Genomic DNA, 20,362 nt, shown 5'->3' with positions numbered 1-20,362 from the left:
CCCCTCAAATGGTAAAAGCTCCTTTTTTTCTTCATTTCTTCTGGTCTTTTGCTCTCTCCCTCTCTCCCTCTCTCCCTCTCACCTCTCCCCTCTCACCTCTCCCCTCTCTCCCTCTCACCTCTCCCCTCTCTCCCTGGTACTCTGCGGTTCAGTCGGCATAGAGGATGAAGCCAGAGAAGGTGCTGTATTTGTTGTTGTTGCCCCCGTGGGCCTTGCCCCCGTCCAGTTTGATGTAGACCTCGTCTCCAGCGTCCAGGTGCAGAATCACACTGTTGGAGGCATAGTCGTAGTTCTGATCAGCATCCTGGGCTATGGCACTTGCTCTTACCTAAGAGACAGAGAGGGCAAGAGAGAGAAACAGAGAGAGACAGAGAAAGAGAGACAGAAAGGGCAAGAGAAACAGCCAGAGGGAGGAGGGAAGGAGGAGGGAGGAAAAGAAAATGAAGGGAAGCCGAGAAAAGAAGGTCATGGTAAAATATTATACTAATAACTAGAAAGGTGCACGGCCATGATGTTCTGAGGGCACAGAGACACAGCTGAGGTCCAGGTCAATCGTTTTCACTGATGTCTCACAATGCAGCCCTGTCCACTCAGGGCATTCAGCAATTATAAAAAGCTCATTCGTAACCAAAATGCCCACCGCTTCAGATGGAGTTTTTCAGTTCCCAGGGGATAGAATTTGTCTCCCAAATGGCATGAATCCAGGACACCTACCCACCCACACACCCACATATAAGAGAAGAGCTATGAGATAAAAATCTGTGTTAAGTGGAGAGACAGGAGATTACAGTCTGTGTTAAGTGGAGCAGGGAGAGGAGCAGAGGAGTTAGGCATGATCAGGTTTAATAAGCCCGGATTTGTTTGAGAATTACATTTTAGCATTGGGAAATTGCCACGGATTTCTGTAATCTGTTTGGCGAATGAAAGATTAAGCTGGGTTGCGTCTAGGTAGACACTGACTGGCTGCTTGCGTCCTCTCTAATTCGGAGGTAAAATTTCATGCACTTTGGAGGAAGTTTTATGCATCTGCCTGTAACTCACCAAGAGCCTACGATCTGGATTCAGTATGCCATTTCAATCATATTCTCTCTTTTACAAAAATGTTCTGACAACTTTGGATAAATGGAAATGTGTGTATGCGTGTGTGTGTGTGTGTGTGTGAGAGAGTGTGTGTGAGTCCTAGATCTTTATGACCCCTGTTAGTAATCTAATTAAGAGCTGTGTCTGAAAAGTTCTTCCAGACTCCAGGGTGAGGTGTGTGGGCTGAGGTGTGAAACAAATACTGCGCACTGCCCATGCATACATATATGTGAGTGTGTGTGTGTGTGTGTATGTGTGTGTATGTGTGCATGCGTGTGTGCGCATGCATGTGCATGCACTGTCACGCACTGTCACGCATACTCTTATGTAAAAGAAATGCCTGATATCTGACTGCAGCTTTTGGTAGATGCTATGAGAAAGGTGAGAAAGGTAATTAGAAATGCCAGTATTGTTCAGAGCAGACAAAGGGCTGGAATGTTATAAGAAAGAGGGGTATGTTTTACATGCACAATCACGCACCTACATGCATATTTGCACCGCTTGGGTAAATGGCTAGATTAATTAGTGAAGCTCATCTTGCCACCTGGCTCACTGGCATGATGGCTTTTTGAGAATGTGTGTGTGTGTGTGTGTGTGTGTGTGTGTGTGTGTGTGTGTGTGTGTGTGTGTGTGTGTGTGCCTTCATGTGTCTACATAGGCTGCCAGTTCACCCTGGCAGAGGGGGTTTCCCCAGAGGTCATGGCCATATGGAAGTTGAAGCTGTGTGTGTACGGTGTCTAGGGTGGGACACATGGATGTAGAATTGGGGAGAGGGGAATGGGCACTGATGGAAGAGCATCAGGCAGCTGCTGTCAGTCTGGGAGGACTGTGCTCAAGACTCCTGTACAAACTCCATTTAACAAAGTGATGGCAGATTTAGCATTCAGTTTCAACACAAACGTTTTAGCTTTAGATTTTATGTAAGTTCTACACTGAAAGCACAAGCACAGTAAGAGTGATGAAAAACATCTCTATACATATAATGAAGTCAGATGTTTTAAGGAACACAAGCAAACTACACAATAAACGAAGACAAGTGGGCACTTTGAGAAGAGAGAGAGGGGGAAAAGATAGTGAGAAAAGAATGAGAGAAAGAGAGAGAGAACAAAGATGGAGAGGAAGGGTGGTGAAGCTGTCAATTGTTTAAAATCAAATAATTCCACTCCTTTCCCAATCCATTTTGTGCTGAAGCAGCAATTGCCAGAATCGTTGGGTATTGATCGGATGCGTTGTTTACTAAATGCATCCACATAAGGGTGCAGCCCCATGCAAGTGACATTGTTGAATACCTCCCCTCATTCTCCAGGATCTGCAGCAAACCCAGAATGATCAAGAACAATTTGGACCAGTCTGGAATGTTCCGTCGTTCCATCTCTATAGACCACAATCAAATAAAACACTGCAGCTTAGTGATGGGCATTACGATCTTTACTGATTTGATTTTTAGAAACTACCTATTTAACTGAATCAAACGATGTGAGTTTTCTAACCCACATTCAAGGTTTTATACCATGGCTTTTTCTATATAACACATTTTTATGGATAATAAAATTCCATTTATGACATAACGGCATGCTAGCTAAGATCCTATTTCTAGTCTAATTTAATAAAAAAGATCCATCCATCCATACATCCATTTTTCTATGCATTCTTCAGTCAGTGTCTCTCTGCATCTCTCTTTCTCTCTTTTGCACTTGCTCTCTCTCTGTGTATGTCTGTCTGTCCTTTGCTTCCTCTCAGTTCATCATTGCATTGAGGATGGGAGTTATGCTAGATGGTAATGCTGTATGGTGAGAGGAGCAGTTGGCAGGGGAGGGAGAGATGTGAGTTGCGGATGGACAGACAGACCATCTGCTAGTACATGTCCAACACAGTCTCTCTGCGTCAGCCTGTGGTAGGTCTGCCCAGCTCTGGCCCTGCATGGCCAGCATCCATTCGAATAACTTGCTTGCATCACAACATCCACTAAACTTGGCAAGTAACTGCAAAGTTGAATCAGTTGGGTTTGAGCAGGAAAATCAAACTTCTGGCCTCTGACCCCTTCAGGACAAGAGCTTGAATGTCTTGTCACCTGCTATTGACTAAGGCACATTGCTTTTCTAAGGATTCAGGTGTGCACAGAGACTGATATTTGTGAAACACACACGCTGCTTCTCTGGTTGATCGGACTCATTGAGAGCCAATGCGTTCACAGCTTCATGGGCATAGATCAGTACTAAGCCCAGTGTAATACACCCAGCTCTGATAGCCACATGCCCCTATTTTCCTGATCAGCTAGTGTGTGGGATTAGAGTTGTACAACTATAATGGGAGTACTCAAGCCACCCTTTAGAGTTACAGATCAAAATAGTCAAGAAATATGTTTTACAATATCAGTGTCCTATGAAAAGACTAAAGCTTTAAAGACAGCTCTTTTTTAAAATAAAATATATTTTACTTTGGAAAACATTTGTGATCATTTAATCATTAAAGTGCTTGTATGCTTTCCAAATTGTTCTTATGTTACAGTGTAAGATTTTTTTCTACTTGTAGATAATTCTTGCTAACAGGTGTCTCCTATAAAAACATTGCAAAACAATGTATATTTGATATCTACAGCAGCTGTGAATTCTACACCCGCTATTATCATTATGTTCACATGAAAGTCACACTTCACTGACAATGAATTAAAAGTCAACTACAAAAAGAAATAAATCAAGCCACTGTTAAGAATTTCGTTGTAACAGAACCTGGTTTCCTACGGTTAGGACGTCATCGCATGTGTGACCTGTAGGGAGTCAACGAGAGGAAGCCAGCAGCACAGTATTATTATGGCTGGTATTTTTCCAAAGGCACTGTCATGACCCATGGTAAAGTTGGGATAAGACATGATCTGGTGAAATTTGCAGAGCTCTTGGGACATTTCCCTGCCCTTGCTGTCTGTTTGTACCCAATAGGAAAGTGATGAATTTCTGTGATCTATAAATGTCACAGGCACAGATCGTGCAGGAAAACAGTAAGGAAGCAATTGCAAGTCCTATACTGAAGAGTTTAATGGAGGTAACATAACGAAGCGAAACAGAGCCATCATAACTTCGCTGACCGACAAATTCATACAAACACAAAATGGCTTATAAAAGGAACAACGCAATAGCACATAGGTGATGTGGTAAATGAGGCAAGATACACACCACCTGAGTAGGGCATGGCATTTAACCAAAACATAGAGCACGTGTAACAGAAAACAAAATGTAAACAAAAGCCACATGGATCGCCATGGGGCATCACAATACAGTAAAGAGCATGGGAGCAGTAAGGGCGGACTTGCCGTTTCTGGCCAGATCTCTGGGGCCCTACACATTTGCGTGATGGTAAAGACCATCACTGGGGAGGAATCCATAAATTAAGTAATGAAGTATAAATAATTAAGTGCTACATGTTTTGATACTTGTGTTGCCTATATTGTTTTTTAATTATTAATGCTATACCCTGTTATGTTGTTTATTTAAACTAATCATTATTTACCACTACTACTACTACTACTAATAATAACCATCATCATCATCATCATCAGTTTTATTTGAAATTAAATAAATTAAGATAATAATAATAATTAAAAAAAAGGAAAGTGTAAAAGTCATTTCATGTTAGTCAAGTAGTGGGTACTGTTACTGTTGAGTCACTATGTTACTATGAGCAAGTTACTGTCTGAAGATTTAAGAGCTCTTGCAGCAACCAACCTAACAGTCAATTCACTGAGGTACATGCAGTGATACTATAGTATTTGAAGGTCATTAAGAGTATCATAAAGTCAATACTGAAAGACAGAGGTAGTTAGTTCAGCTGTTTGGTGGCAAGTGAAATATGCTTCCATATTCCTGTGCATATTAACATTCTTTCCACAGCATTTTGTACTCTGTAAACCAGAGATTAAGTTATTAATATGCCAGAAAAAAAGAGCATCTCTGAAGTACAGGCAAACTGACACAAACGTTTCTTTTACTTACTTATATGGCTCTTAATGTTAAGTTCACCATAAAAAGTAACAGTCCGGATCTTGACAGATGTGCCCTTAGAAATAAGCACTCAAAGTGGGTTTCTAAATTCACCATTCCTAATGACAAGGAAGTTTGTATTTGCAGAATATTGTGACACATCCAGGATTTGATGTCCTCTAGACAATCAAACCAAGAGATGATAGTCCTTTGAGTATCTGTACTTATGCTCATATACTGCTGCATAATAATTTTCTTACAAGTGGAAGGAAATTTATTTATTAATTATCCTGGCTAGCAGGGGCATGTATAGATTAAATAGTTCTGGTCTTAAGGAACTTGAGGAACTACCCAAAATGAAGCAAAATGCTTGGATGTATGGGTTCCAAGTGCAACATAATATTCATGACCATCAGGCATGTTTGGAACTGATTTAAAATACAGGCCTCCCAAGTTTATAGGAATTAAGTAGTATCTTTTTGTCAAGTATATCAAAATGGAACTTTTAAAGATTTTAAAGAACCATATAGATTGTCTGCTTCTTGATAAAAGTCATTTTAAAGGCCAAGAGAAGTGGCCTGATTCTGAAACTTTAAAGCTGTTTAAAAAATTTCTGGATCCATTTTTTGCTGAAGTGACTGACACTGCCCAGGTTGTCACCCGAGAGGAGACTTGTTTAGTGGCTAGAGGATTAAGAAGGAATCTAGTAATACTGAGAAGTGAAAACATATTAGAGGGTTTTGTGATTAATTGATGAGAATCATGACAAGAATGTTTCTTGCCTCTTGTCTTCTTATCTCCTGGACCATGGCTGGTGATCATTATTTGCAGTGTTGTCCATAATGGAAAATATTTTACTAGCACAATAGTTGGCAAATTCAACACATCTGCAGATGGAGCATGAGGGTGCTTGGTTAGTCAACCTAATGAAAAAAAAAAAAAGAGTTAAAGAGGAATTTAGTTGTTTTTAAGGCTGTCAATGTCACCTGAAAAGTTTGGTTTTTTAAACCTCCCCATTGATTTTTGTAAATGTCATAGTGGTCTGTACGTTCAGTGTGCCTCCACACTATTAACCATGCCAATACTATAAATTGTCAAGAGACAGACAAAGAAGCATAGTAAATCAAAATGATACAATGGAACAATGAAACAACTAAAGAGGCTGATCTATGCACTTCTACCTCCATAAAGTAACTTGGAAACTCTGTATTGTCAATATATACCTTGCTTTCATGGGTTTGCTTGTGCAATAAAGCGACTACTGCTGGCAAAGAACTCACACAGCAACCTTATCTTTATCTGATATTCTGTGTCTCTCTCTCCACCTCAATACTTCCCTCCCTCTCCCCTGTCATTCCGTCTGTCTCTTCATTCTTTATCCTTTCTCTTGCCTTTTCATTGTTTACCTACGTGATTAAATCTGGTGAGTCTAATATCGATGTGCAAACAAAGGATGCTATTCTGAATCCATGGTGAAGAGCGTCCAGTGCATATTAATGTCAAATAATCCACCCGTAGCACACACAGTCACTGCAGGAGCCTTATTAGAAGGTTAGCGCTACGCACCCTGGGGAGTGTGTGGGATTTGTTGGAGAGGATTTTGATGAAACCAGGTTTAATCGTGTCCCCCCCCACACACACACTTTTTAATATTGGTCTTCAGGGAACAGGAACTTCCGTTGACTGCTAGGTTTGGATATCATTACAAGGGTAATTAAAAAGCAATTGAGTGGCTGTGGAAACCTCAGTTCGTATGGGCTTAACAGAGCATAATCATGGTTCATTGAGAGAGTGACTTATTTGAAACTACAATATACATTGCAATGTGACTGATCTCATTTGTGAAATCACTCTAGGAGAATTAAAGATTCCCAAGATTATAATAAGCCACTACAGTCATTCGAGTGATACTGGGGGAATATAAAGGGGAATGATTCATTGGACTGTACCCCCTGTAGTCTAATACACTCTGAGCTGAGTCTTCATGACACAGGCAGCACAAACTTGAACTGTATTTTGGCTGGGTTTTTATTCTCAATCTCATCATGAACACAAGGGCAGAATAACTAGCATGAAAAACTAAAATCCTGTGCATCTTCCCAGCAAGACTGTGGTCTACTACAATTGAGTGCAGTACAATCAGTGTGAGTGGTCAGTCTGGTCAGGCAAAGTTAGACTTACAAAATTGTCCCATCTTTCCATGACTATACCTCTGGAACTTTTATCTTGCTCTCCACTCTTCATCTTTATAATTGTAACTTGTATAATCCTAACGTGCTCCAGCCCTTTTCTTGATGATGATGTTCAGGACAGTTCTCCAGCTCTGGCTGCTGCACTCTCAGTAGGAATTCTGCTCCTGATCCTGTTGGTGTGATCATTCAGCTGCCACCCAAGAGCTCATGGAGCTCATGAAAGAACAGCTACAGGGAGCAAATGATTAGGAATCCAGGGAAAAGCATGATTAAATTCCATTATTCCATTATATATATATATATATATATATATATATATATATATATATATATATATATATATATATATATATATATATATATATATATATATATATATATAATTTGTGATTCCTTTTTATTTTTTATTGTTTTTAACATCCACTTTAAAAATGTTAATAAAATAGTTGTCCTCAAAAATGAGTACTACTGATGTAAAAATGGAACACTGAGAAATAGCAATTTGGCTGTTTGGATGACTGGCATAGTTTACCGTGGAGCTTCTGAACTAACACATATCTAGAAGCAGCAGTATGTGAACCACAGCAGGTGGATGCAAGTTCCAGGAAGAGGAAAGCGGAAGCTTTTTATGAGTGAGAGAGAAGGAGGAGAGACAGAGAGAGAGATGGGGAGAGAGAGGGGGAGTGAGAGAGGGAAAGAAAGAAAACCAGAGAGTGAATTAGAGGGAGAGAACAAGATGAGAAAAGGAAGGAGAGAGAGAGAGAGAGAGAATGAGGGAGGGAGAGTGAGGTAGGGAGAGAGAAAGAGAGAGAGAGAGGGAGAAAGAGCACTAGCCAGGCACAGGGCAGCAGGCTGCTCTGCTCTGCAAAGTTTGTAGCAACTCTCTGTCTGAGTGTGACAGATGCAACACAAATGATTAACTCCCAATATGGCAATCTGACTGACCTATGGCCATTGTGTTATACATGTTCATAGACAAAACCTGTCAAATTTCCATAGTAGCCTACAGCAGTGTATGTGAATAGCAATATTGTCATTTAAACATTATGATTTGCCAAGAGCAAGTCTCTATAGTGACACAAACCTTTTACCCTTTAGCAATATATCAAGCTCTTTAACAATATATCAAAGTCCAGGCAGAGCTACCTGTTTTCTCCCCACTCCACACCTGGGAATATATGTCAGTCTGCATAGCTCAACTATAGTACACTCAGAGCCAAATTTATTGGAAGGTTTAATGTATTAGAAACACTTTGTAAGTGTACAGTTTGATTCGTCATTCACGCACACATTGACTTAATTGTCCTTCATTGTCTGATCACAAAGCTAAAACTGGTTGAAATTTTTGTTTCACGACTGAACCTATCAGTCAGACCTCTCTTAACAGTGTTACAGTGTTACTGTCACTTCAGCAATGCTGTGTCACTCCTACCACTGCCACATTACTATACAACACCACTACATTGTGACTACCATATCACTAAACTGTCATTACCATATCACTACAGTGTCACTACCATGCCACTACCGCACCACTACCCCGTGGTTGATTTGTAAAACAAAATCCAGGGGGGGATGGTCAGTTTCACTTGAGGGGGTGGAGTTTGGGGGGAGATAATAATAGATCTTCTGATTTGCAGAACTTATTTGTACATATATCAGTAATAGAGATGTTACATGATAAAATAGATCAAAAAAGGATGTAAAGTGGAGTGATCATTTTAAAAGGGGAATTTTCATCTCTCCTCAAATCGAGCCCTGACACTACCATACCATTACATTGTCAGTACTGTGGATTAATAATCAGCATATATGTTTTTCTACTTTTGTATTAAATATATATACAACAATCTATTTCTATGTTTCATAATGTGACTTGAGAGGGAACACTGAACTGAACTCTGTATATGTGTGTGTACAAGTGGCCTTGGGCACCGGCAAGTGACTTTGGGGTGCCGGAACACCCTCATGAGAGGGAGAGATGAGGTAAACATATTCCAAGACACAAGAAAGAGCCAGTGAAACTTACTAATAGTTCCAGCTCATACCAAACTCACAATACAGATCTATGAGCAATATGTTCAATGTTGACAAGGGAGGAAAGCATAGACATCACCGAGGTTAGTCTGACTAAATATGTGAGTCCCATCTGCCGTAGCTACATCATCCAGTCAACCAGCTGGCAGCCAATGGGGAGAAACTGTGAGCAAGAGAGAATTCTAGCAACCAATCAGACACAGTGAGAAGGTTCCCCCTCTGCAAAACAATTTGGGTAATTATGATTAACACAAGCAATTAAAAAGTTAGCTTTTCCTCTCAAGACTTAACTGCTCCTTAATTCAGAGAACGGATTCTTTGTAATAAAGTTTAGTAATGATTTTTTAAATACTTGTTGTACTGTGTTCTTCACTTGTCCGGAATCTAAAATGAAAGAGAGGAGTAGCTACATTGTCACGCCCACAGCATACCACTACAAGGTCTCTACGAATCTACCTCCATGCCACTCTCATATCACTACTAATACCATATCACCACTATGCCACAGCCATTCTAGAGAGAGAGAGAGAGAGAGAGATGGAAACAGTATTCAGTGATGAACACGTAGGAGGATGACTGAGGAACTGTGCCTTGCAACAGATGGTCTACACCGTCTGTGATATTACACCCGTAAAATGCACCAATAAGGTGGGCAGAGCTAATAAAGTGGCCATTGAGTGTAGGTGCAAGGAAGGTGTTTCTAATAAAGTGTCTGGTGAGTGTGCGTCTGACCCTAATTACACCTGAAGGGAAAACCGTGAGTCACATCCCTAAGCAATAGTTAGAGTGACCCTCCACTCACCACTTAAAGAGGGTGCACTCACACAAGAGAAATTGAGCTCAAAATCCCACCAGCATTTCGCTGGACAGCTGAGACATGAGCTAGATCCTCATACCCACTGGAGAGAGAGGCGTGTTTTCCTTGAGTCCGGCCACTGAGGCGGGTAGGCTACAGGGCCACTCTGCCTTACAACCCACCGGCATGATCCGTTACAGAAGCACACCTGGCTGCGGTACTGATGTGTTCTGGAAAGGTGCAGCAGTCCCTTTCCCTGCCATCTGTCGCTTCCTTGTGAAGAAATACATGAAGAATCACTCTTGCCAGCTGCTCCAGAGGACTGAAAGAGCACTAATTTAATGCTTAAACAATGATTAGATGTGTTTGGTGAGCGAGATCAGGAGGGTTTGGAATGATTGATAAAGGAGGTATGGATTAGAGAGGGTTTGAAAATGTGCTCGGGCTGTAGCAGAATCTTCCCTGTTAGTGACATTTGTGTTCCTGTCCAAGAAAGGCTGTAAAGGTTCCTGCTGCCTACCTGCTACCAGACTGTGCTTCAAATCCTAACAGGCAGTGAGAAGTGAATATCATGATAGTTTCCTTCCCTAATGTAACTGAGTGAAAGAGAATATTTAGCAAGTAGCGGGATTCCGTTTATCTTTGGGATTTGATTTGATAATGTGAAAATTATATTGGTCGATATTATTTTTCCCCACCCACTCAACCTGAGTGACATTTTAGAGGTCGGCAAAAGTCATTGCATTTGGATGGAAAAACAAGACCTGAAAGATGAATCATGCGCAATAACATAAGCAATGTGACACAAATAAAAAAGTAAAAGGTAAAAAAAAAAATTTTGATTTCAGCTTGTCTTTAAAAGATTAGACCAGATCAGTACCAAATATCTGCTGCAATGTTAAATGGATATGATTGGCCATCGATTATGCAAATATCTTTATGGTATTAGGGGCTACCATATTAGGGCCTCCTAATTCCTGCAAATCATTGAGATATCAGTGAGATATTCCTTTAACCTTTGCCTTGATCACTGGGCCACATAACACAAATCTAAACAAGTCTGTCACACAGCAGGTACATGGAGATTTCAAGATTCAGTGATCTAGGCCATAAGCCTGGAAAACACACCGTGCCTTTAAGAACGTAGCTCTAATTGGATCCTTGTTGGTCCCATAAATTCTCATGAAGTTTCTCACCAGACAGCTCTGCAGTTTACCACATTGCTTCCGGTCTCTGTGCATATGAATCTTCGTGAAGGCTAACTGTGTGAGGGTCCCGTAGAACAACGGCCGAGCCCTTAGAGGGTCGAGGCTGCACACACATAACCACGCGTTACGCCTTTCTTATAAGGAGTCTCGGATTGATGGAGTGGTCTCCCTTCCTCTCAGCCCCTTAATGAGGGGAGAGTAGTAATTTCGGTCTTTGGGGGAAAGAAGGGGTAGAGGGAGAAAGATGAGTAGAGGGAACAAGGGATGGTGGAGAGAGAGAGTGCAAAGGGATTTTGCTGCAGCATACATTTTTCATGAATTGCCCTATTCATCATGTATTGCTAGGCAGAGGGCTCTTATCATATAGAAGCTCTTGTTTATTTCCAAAGGTGAATGAGGTGTTAAATAGGCACACAGAAACACACAGACATACAGACACACACACACACACACAGACAAGCACACACTCATACAGAATAATGGCCTGCTCCTGGCTCTGCTTAAATGTATGTGTGTGTTTTTGTAGGTTTTCATGTGTGTGTCTGTATTTGAATAAAGTGAAGTTTCAAAGCTGATTACTGGGAAATGAGTCATTGTGAAGCATCATTGAAGCATCAACAACTTTAGAGACCAACATAGCCAAAAGCCAAGATATAATCCTATTTTGAATGTGTGTGTGTGTGTGTGTGTGTGTGTGTGTGTGTGTGTGTGTGTGTGTGTGTTAGAGAGAGAGTTAGAGAGAGAGTGAGAGAGAGAAAGAGAGAGTGTGTGTGTGTGTGTGTGTGTGTGTGTGTGTGTGTGTGTGTGTGTGTGTGTGTGTCTGTGTGTGTGCATGTGTAAGCTGGGGGAATGTCTGCAAAAAATGTTATTGGGTATGTGTCAATCATAAGAACAACATGTAAAAGGGTGTGTGTTTATTTGTGGTCATCATACAGAGAGAAGTTTCTTATGAGTCAGTGTGCCAGCTGAAACAAGCAAAAGAGTGAGCCTATTTGAGTGCCCATGCTGTGCATACACCGCTGCTGCCACTACACACACACACACACACACACACACAAACACACAAACAACCTTTCCCAGAACATACACACATAGTTGGCCCTGGTGCTGAGGTGAGCAGGAGCTTCAGGAGTTAGGATCCTCAGCCATGAACAAGCCATGTGCCTCATCACTGTACATGCTGGCAGCACTGATGCACGCAACGCTGATGCACCTGCCATTAAGCAGCCGCTAATAACCCGACATTACCCAATTAGATCATTTCCAATGTTCCACTCTGTTGAGTGGCAAATGCAATGTCCAGTGAGATCACCAGAGAAGGTCCTGCCCTGGTGTCTTAACAACTGATTAGAAAAAAGAAAGGGAATGAGAGAGAAAAATACTAAGGATATATACTTTAAGTAATCTCATGGTAAAGATAAGTTGCAGTTTTGAGTTATTTGTTATCAATTATTTACTTACACCCCAAATATATTTGAAGACCAAAGTAACAAGCCCTGTCAACTTTTTATTTTCTATGTTCTTGTCTTGGACTAACCCAATGTGTCAGGATAGACACATGCATTGATACCCCAGAAGCCCTCCGAGCTCTTGGGTGACTGTGCTGGTGCTCATATTGTATCTGCTTATACTGGAATAATTGGTGTGATTCTAATAAGTGAATATGATGTTGCTTAATTAAAACACGACTCTCAGACATGTGTTCAGCGTCTTCCAGATGGCTTTGTGTTTTCTGTCTAGTGTGTATAAATTACCAACAAACTCGGAATACACGCAGTGTGTCATAACAGGAACACAACCCATGAGGAAAAGTAATTGTACGTTGCCAACCAAGTACATAAGCCCTTCTGACTTCCTTCTTTATATATAGAAATACACAACCACACGTTCACACATACACAGTCACACAGTCAAACACCCATACACAGCATCAAATACCCCTGAGTACCAAGTCTAATTCTCAAACATCATTCTAATTCTCTGATTCTTTAAAACATCAGTCAAAAAGCTCACAGATCCCTGACAGGAGCATAAGAGTGTGACAGAGAGAGGTGGGCATCAGCTTGGAACATCTGCCCCCGGGGGAACAAACCAACACAAGCAGTCATGTTCAATGTCATTCTTGTGCCTATTTAAGGTCCACAAGTCCTCACAGAAAGAGAATGAGAGAGAGACAGGATATGGTGGTGGTGGTGGGGGTCAGGAAAGGGCCGGCGACTGTACTGGATCCTTTGTTAGCTGTCACCCTGGTAGCTTGGTCTGTTCCTGGAGCAAAACGAGGAAGACCACAGCAAGTGAGCAGCATATCCCCTGGAGAGTCTGTGGGAGTGGAGCAGAGAGCCTCCAGAGACGGACTCTGGATCAGTGCAGCAGGATGGGTGCCGACAGGGCCTGGAACCAGTTCAGAGCTTTTAATTACTATTAAACCAGATTCCTGGAACAGGACAAATGTCTTCGCTTATTGTCTCTCCCTTTCCTTCTCTGTCCCAGCTCTTCTCTCTCCCACCCCTACTGCTTGGAAATGGAGTTGGTGTTTCACTGCCATAACCTCGACTGTTCATTGGGGGTTTAAAAAAAAAACTGATGGAGGGCAGGAGGCTACCTGACAGATCTGGCTGAGGAAGAGGTGATTTTGAAGAATATTTGGCATGGAAAGGAGACAGAAGACAATGGGAGGAGGGGTGAAAGCAGTGCAGTCAGCCTGGAAAGACAATAAGGTGGATTGGAAAAAAGATTAATAGTACTGCCTGCTGGATGTGTGCATCTGCGAGCCTGTGTGTGTGTGTGTGTGTGTGTGTGTGTGTGTGTGTGTGTGTGTGTGTGTGTGTGTGTGTGTGTGTGTGTGTGTGAAAGAGACTAAGAAGACTAATGGAAACAAACTCATTATGGTTTGGGGAGGGATGTAATCTAGAGACAAGACCTTCAAAACCACATCTTAAAGCTATTAAATTCACACATGTGTGTTTCCCTAATGAAACACAAACAGCACATATTCCAACTGTCTGCTCAAAAATTACACATACACAAGTACACAAATAGTATGTGTTTGTGTGTGGGTGCATGTGTGTGTGTATTTCTGGCTGTGTAGTCAGCAGTGGGTTGAAGAATGAACACAGGTACATGTACAATCACCACCAACACCACACCTGTACCTATACCTTTTCATACGCACATGCTCACTGAGAGCACACACTCACTCTTCTCTCTCTCGCTCCTCTGATGTGAACAGGTTGTTTAATTAGTGAGGTGGTAACCACTTTATAAAGATTAGTCTGCTCCCCAGGGAAGGGGGGGCGGAGCTTCTGTTTAAGTGTCTACGAGACGGCTCTCGTGGGAGCAGTGAGCGGCTCTGGTGCCAGACGCTATTTTACTGCAACATATGTTTCCCCTCGGCTTCCATGCCTCCTGCTTTACGCCTGCTGTAAATGCAGAGACGAGTCGTTCTCCGAGGCCTTCCTCTGAGCCTCATCTTCCTCAGTCGGGCTAGGCGCCATAATGATGCAAACACACACAACATATACATACAAAAGAACCAAAGCCACAAAGATCCAAAGAGGCAGATACACTTTTGTTTTTATAGATTATCAAGACACTAAATCACTAAATCAGAGTTTGATAATGTCACAAGTCACATTTTGTAATAAACCCTAAATCTGACTTAGTAGCTAAATAATAAATAGAAAATATAAATATAAAATGGAATATTGTGCTTTTGTTAAAAAAATATATAACTTGCCATGGCAAAAAGCCTCAGAAAGTGACTTTTGCCATGGCAGAAGTATTTATTTATATTTGGTTTTCTCAGGTTTTCTTAAATAGTCAGGACATTTTGAAAATGTATAAAACACATACATGTATACTCAAGTGTACACATGAGCTAAGTGCATTTTACATCCTTTCTTGCACTCTAGACTGGATGGATGCTGCTACTGAGTATCTGATCAGTATGCAAATGTTGAATCTGTAATTATTGGGCAACCTGCATTTTAATTTGAAGTGTCATATGCCAGATTAAAGATCATTGGTCACGTGCTATTGCATAGGCGTCCAAGGGCTACTATTGCTATCACCCAGCCCATGTGATTTTTAATGACACCTGAGCACAAATTGCTTAGTTCTTGATTAACTGGCTGTAAAGTGTGGAAATATAACTCAGCTGCCATTTTTTTCAGCAAAGGATTAAAAAATGAATAATACTCCCTACAAAACAACTGTCCCAGTAAATCTATAAAGGCTTTAAATGTATTTATAATATCTTATAATCCTTCACATGAGCCTCAGCCTCCTTAACAGTACACGAATGTTTTGTTAAAACACAAGGCTTTATAGTACATACTCAATGCATTATAATGCAATATTTGACCTGTTTGTCATTCTTTACCTGCTTGTTATTCTTGTATTTTTCTTAACATTTAAATAAATTCTTAGGTGGTACAGGCAGTTAAGAGACAAAAGAATGATCCTCAAATGTAAACAAACCCTCGAGTAATATTATCAGCCACTCTTGTGGGCCTACAATGCACTTATGAAGCACCACGTAAATTAACATTTGTTAAACCTAATGACATTGGTGCCATGAATAATGTTATGAACAGGTAAATATGATTTATGGTGCATTATGGCATTTTGTTAAAAAAAAATATTATGGTATTCACATTATTTAATTATATATATATATATATATATATATATATATATATATATATATATATATATATATATATATATATATATATTTACAATTAATACATCATGATTATCTTACAGACATTACAAGTGACAGTACAGATACTGGATTTATAGAATGTGTTACTAAAATTGGTTTATGCAGTGAATGAATACCTGCAATAGTATTTGGAACCTCTGTTACAGTCCTATTTCAACTAATATTCCTGCGTTTGAATGTAACGGCGCAGCCCCGCATACTGTGTGCTCATACTGTGTGCTCATACTGTGTGCTCAGTTTCTACTCGGCAGCTACCCCCCTCTATTCTATTTTTTGTTGTGTGTACTGTTTACAGATCTGGGCACGTATTGCAAATTCCATGGCACCATGCAGTACTTTCACATTTATGCATGGAGTAAGAAATATAAAGCCTGAAGCATGAAGTCAGTGAAATATTATTATTTTATGAGGTTTACCACAGAGGGAAAAATAGGTTAACCTTGTCAGAAGATGAGTAGACTGTAATGCCTCTTAAGCAACTATTTAAGGCATATTTGTTAAATCTCCTAAAGTATTTGTCAAAACCTGGTTTACGAACCCAACACGACCGAAAGCATGGAGTGTTCAAAGTGAGTAGACGTATTCAGAATTTTTCATAATACTTAAGACCTGGGTCTGCATGCGATTTTGGCCTAACTGCGCACCTACAAAAAATATTTTGAGTAGGATACATGTCTTTACAGATAAATATCTTTCTCGATTCAACTCGACCTTTGATGACTAATATGAAACGACGGTGTGATGTGTAATGAGTGATCTCTCAACCCAAAGAGGTTACGCCTCTTTTAATCTGCTTAATACTTCTTTTCCTCCACACGCATCTCTCTGCGTCCACGCGCTTTAATATCTGCCAGTCTTTTCTTTGTGGAAGTTAGACAATTTCTTCTGAGAGCGTACGGATAGACATCCTCGTGGCGGCAGGCGGGTAACCCTTCTGTAATTGTATTTATCTAACTGAAACATCGCCCGTCTCTCCTAAGATGCAGTTGCCGCGGCAACGCTGCGTCCTGCCGCGGAGTGTAAGAGTTTGATGGAGAGCGCTGACCTCTGGGCCGCGGCTAATGTAAAGACTTGACGTTCCTTCTCGCTTTTTCAGTTTCAGGTGCGCTCCCTTCCGCGTCACAACAAAGCAGCAGTCATAAAAACATTGTGGGCCTATCTCTTGCTTTCATTTTTAAAAATTCTGCGTAAGAAATTAGTAGCTTGATGACCGATGCTGTTCCTATACTGATAGAAATAACTTTGCCAAAAGCGTTAATAAGGACTTGACGATATCTAAACGCATTTGGTGGAACAATCGACCTAAATACAATCTAAATACTGTATCGCAGCACTGAAATCCTACAAGAACATTTACGCATTGATTCCTGCAGGCAACTACAAGGCGTTTCTAAAACTCTTTAGCTAGCTAGCGTTACTGTTTAGCGAAACGATCGTCTCTAGTTTACAATATCAGAATGCATACCCCTTTTTGTTTCCACAATTTTGCACAAATTAAGAATAGGCAATTTCTTAATTTATCTAATCCAATTTAGAGAATATTTTTGTGAAATGAAAAAGCACATTATGTATTAGTATTATTCTAATTGCTGTTGCAGCTGTTGTTCGTGTGTTATATTGTTGTTGTTATTGTTGCTGTAGTTGTCGTTAATAATAATAATTTATACAATAATACATACATACAAATAATAAATCGCCTAATGCATGTTATTAATAAGCATAACTTAATTCTCTGTGTGATTCAGCGTTCATGCGCTTAACACCTGACTCCCATGAATGACAAACTTTTTCATTTTCTCTGTGTAGCCGATCTCAAACCACTAAACACCTCGGACAAAGTAATAGTAACTGCAAATAAAATAATCACAGTGTGATCTGGGAGATTAGGGGGCTTAATTACTCATTGCTTTGGGCTATTTATATGGTAAATTGGATGCCTTTTTAAAATATTGCATTCCCTATTTATTGATTGTTCGTGTTCATTCGCTGTTGGATTATGTTCCCTAAGAATATAATTAAACTGCTTGTGCGCCGTGGTTTTTGCATGTCCCGTAACGCAAATAGAGCTCACGGGCGCTTTTTGCCTGGGCGCCCACCTGAGAGATCGCCTGGAGCGCCATGACTGAGCATATCCCGAGCGCCACCAAACGTGATGCATCTACCAAGTATGCCCAAAAATAGATCACACTTGTTTACGGAGTGTTTTGATTAGCGTATCATTGTACAGCGCATAAAAAAGAAAAGCTTTTCAAATGGTCAGAGAGAGAGACAGAGAGAGAGAGAGAGAGAGAGAGAGAGAGAGAGAGAGAGAGAGAGAGAGAGAGAGAGAGAGAGAGAGAGAGAGAGAGAGAGAGATTACATTAAGTAGGAGCTGCTTTAAGAATAGACAAACATTGTAATTTACGTAAATATGTTGTTTAGCACTCGCACTTTTGGCAGAAAGTAGTGCCGCATTGCCTGAATAAACGTCACACCCGTAAAGTTACGATCTTCTTCGAATCTCCCCTTTATGTCAGACCGTGTTATTATAGCTCACGCCAATTCAGTAAGGCAGACAGAGAAACGATCAGAGAGGAGAAAATAAGATAACAAGATAATAAGATAAGTTTTGTTGAAAAATGTCCTACGTGTGACGACGTGGTTTATTAAATTATCAAAGCCAGATGTTTTCCAATGAACCACTTTTCTCACTTGCCATTCTGTATGTAAAACGTATGTAGGTCATAACGTGATGTACAACTCAGGTTTGAGTAAAACAATAGATTTGCGAAGTGTAATGTCTCGCCACAAGAAACAAACAAACAAACAAACAAAAAACAAAACCTATTCTAACTTTAAAGCAGTAACATTTTGACTGCCTATTGCTGAGAATTTTTCATTTGAGAAAGAACATGTAGGACAGAAAATCGACTCTGTCCTTCTGTTCCGGGAGACGCGAGCGCAATGTCAGCACGCATTAAGTGCCGAGGGGCAGGACGCGATTCCCGCTTCACATTAGCAGTGTCTCCTCTCTCTGGGCGCGTGGGTGTACCACCCCAGCTGTGTAAACTTCAACCGTGCGCTCCTGGGAAGTAGGCGCAACTCGCAGCAGATGCTTCCGCGTCTCCCACCAGTTTCGCGAGAAACAAACAAACAAAAAAAAATAGAGAGAAAGAGGAAGATAAAACACCGCTGTGGCGCGATTATGAGCAATCGAAGTAATTGCCGAACTGCCCCGCGCGCAGTAGTAGATCATTAAGTCACAAATGACAGCAAAGTCACCCTCAGACAACAACAGGTCAGATATATCCCGCGAGGCAAATGTATGCGGAGCAAAATAAATGGTCCCATGGATTCAAGAGAAAATAGGCATGGGATAGTAATAGTAGGGCTTGAGAGAGAGTAAGAACCTCAGAAGCAAAGTAGCTAATAAGCTTCTAATAACTACAGCACCGGGACTAGCCCAAGAACACTAACCCAAGGACCCAAATGCACTTAAAATAAAACAAGACCAAGACCCTGCCCCCCGAACACACCTCAACTGGAGATCCCAGAAGCCACAGTGAAGAGACATCACTCTCACCTGTCCATTCTTGCACAGGTCTGCCCACATGCTGGTACCATCGCCACCCCTCATCAGGACATGGTAGATGAAGAAGTAGGTGCCCGGCACGCTGCACACGAACTTGCCCGAGGTGCCATCGTAATTGTTGCCCAGGTTTGTCACCACGTCGTCAAACTTGAGGATCTCGTAGCCCTCGTGTGGGTTCTTCAAGCCAGCGTAGAAGGCCACACGTGGATGCGTATTGTATGTGACAGTGCTCACGGCTCCGTTGCCACCCAGCCCAGGGCTGCCACCACGGCCCCGGTCCCCTCGGTCTCCCGGGGGCCCCATCGGACCCGGAGGACCCGGCTCGCCCGGCGGGCCTGGAGGTCCGGGTTTACCCGGTCGTCCTGGCTTCCCTTGCGGCCCCTGGACGAGCGTGGAGGGTGGGGGCACGTCACCACGGTCGGCCAGCACCTCGGCCTCGGCCTGCGCAGAGGAGCTCGTGCTGGCGGTGCCCGCTGCGGTGCCCGCCGCTGTGCCCTTGCTCAGGTAGGGGTCACACACCATGCGGCATGTGCCCAGCATCTCGTAGTGGCTGCCATCCGCGCCCACGGAGCTGACCAGCACGGGGATGAGCACCACCAGCACCAGGACCAGCATGACCCCCACGGCGGCTGCCACCAGGGTCCTCCTGCCCAGGCTGAGGCGTGGGAGCGGCTGGGCGGCCAGCGTGGGTCTGCCGGGCGCCGAAATGGTGACTGCAGGAGTGTGGGAAGTCAACCGCCGAGAGAGAGCAAGAGGGGTGCGTGTGTGTAGGGGGGCG

The 20,362-nt window shown here is 41.8% G+C and overlaps 1 protein-coding gene across 2 annotated transcripts in view; it reads right to left on the bottom strand.

Moving 5' to 3' along the window:
* The window catches only part of LOC113580234 (C1q-related factor), a 22,047-nt gene extending 1,830 nt beyond the window's left edge, over positions 1 to 20,217 (bottom strand). Inside the window, exons 1-2 of one of the 2 annotated variants that reach the window (XR_004776310.1) lie at positions 19,576 to 20,199; positions 119 to 328 (exon numbers count right to left, since the gene is read on the bottom strand). Coding sequence is in view for 1 of the 2 variants with exons in the window: in XM_035528203.1 (XP_035384096.1) it covers positions 149 to 328; positions 19,576 to 20,199 (804 nt within the window). In the remaining variant the exon portion in view is untranslated. Of the gene's footprint in view, positions 1 to 118; positions 329 to 19,575 lie in introns of both variants that reach the window. The other variant, XM_035528203.1, reaches the window with a different exon arrangement.
* Between the last annotated feature and the right edge of the window lie 145 nt (positions 20,218 to 20,362).

This window comes from Electrophorus electricus, chromosome 1 (genome assembly GCF_013358815.1).
Source record: "Electrophorus electricus isolate fEleEle1 chromosome 1, fEleEle1.pri, whole genome shotgun sequence".
Lineage (NCBI taxonomy): Eukaryota > Metazoa > Chordata > Actinopteri > Gymnotiformes > Gymnotidae > Electrophorus > Electrophorus electricus.
The sequence above is the reverse complement of the archived record's forward strand: the minus strand, read 5'-3'. Positions and strand labels throughout refer to the sequence as shown.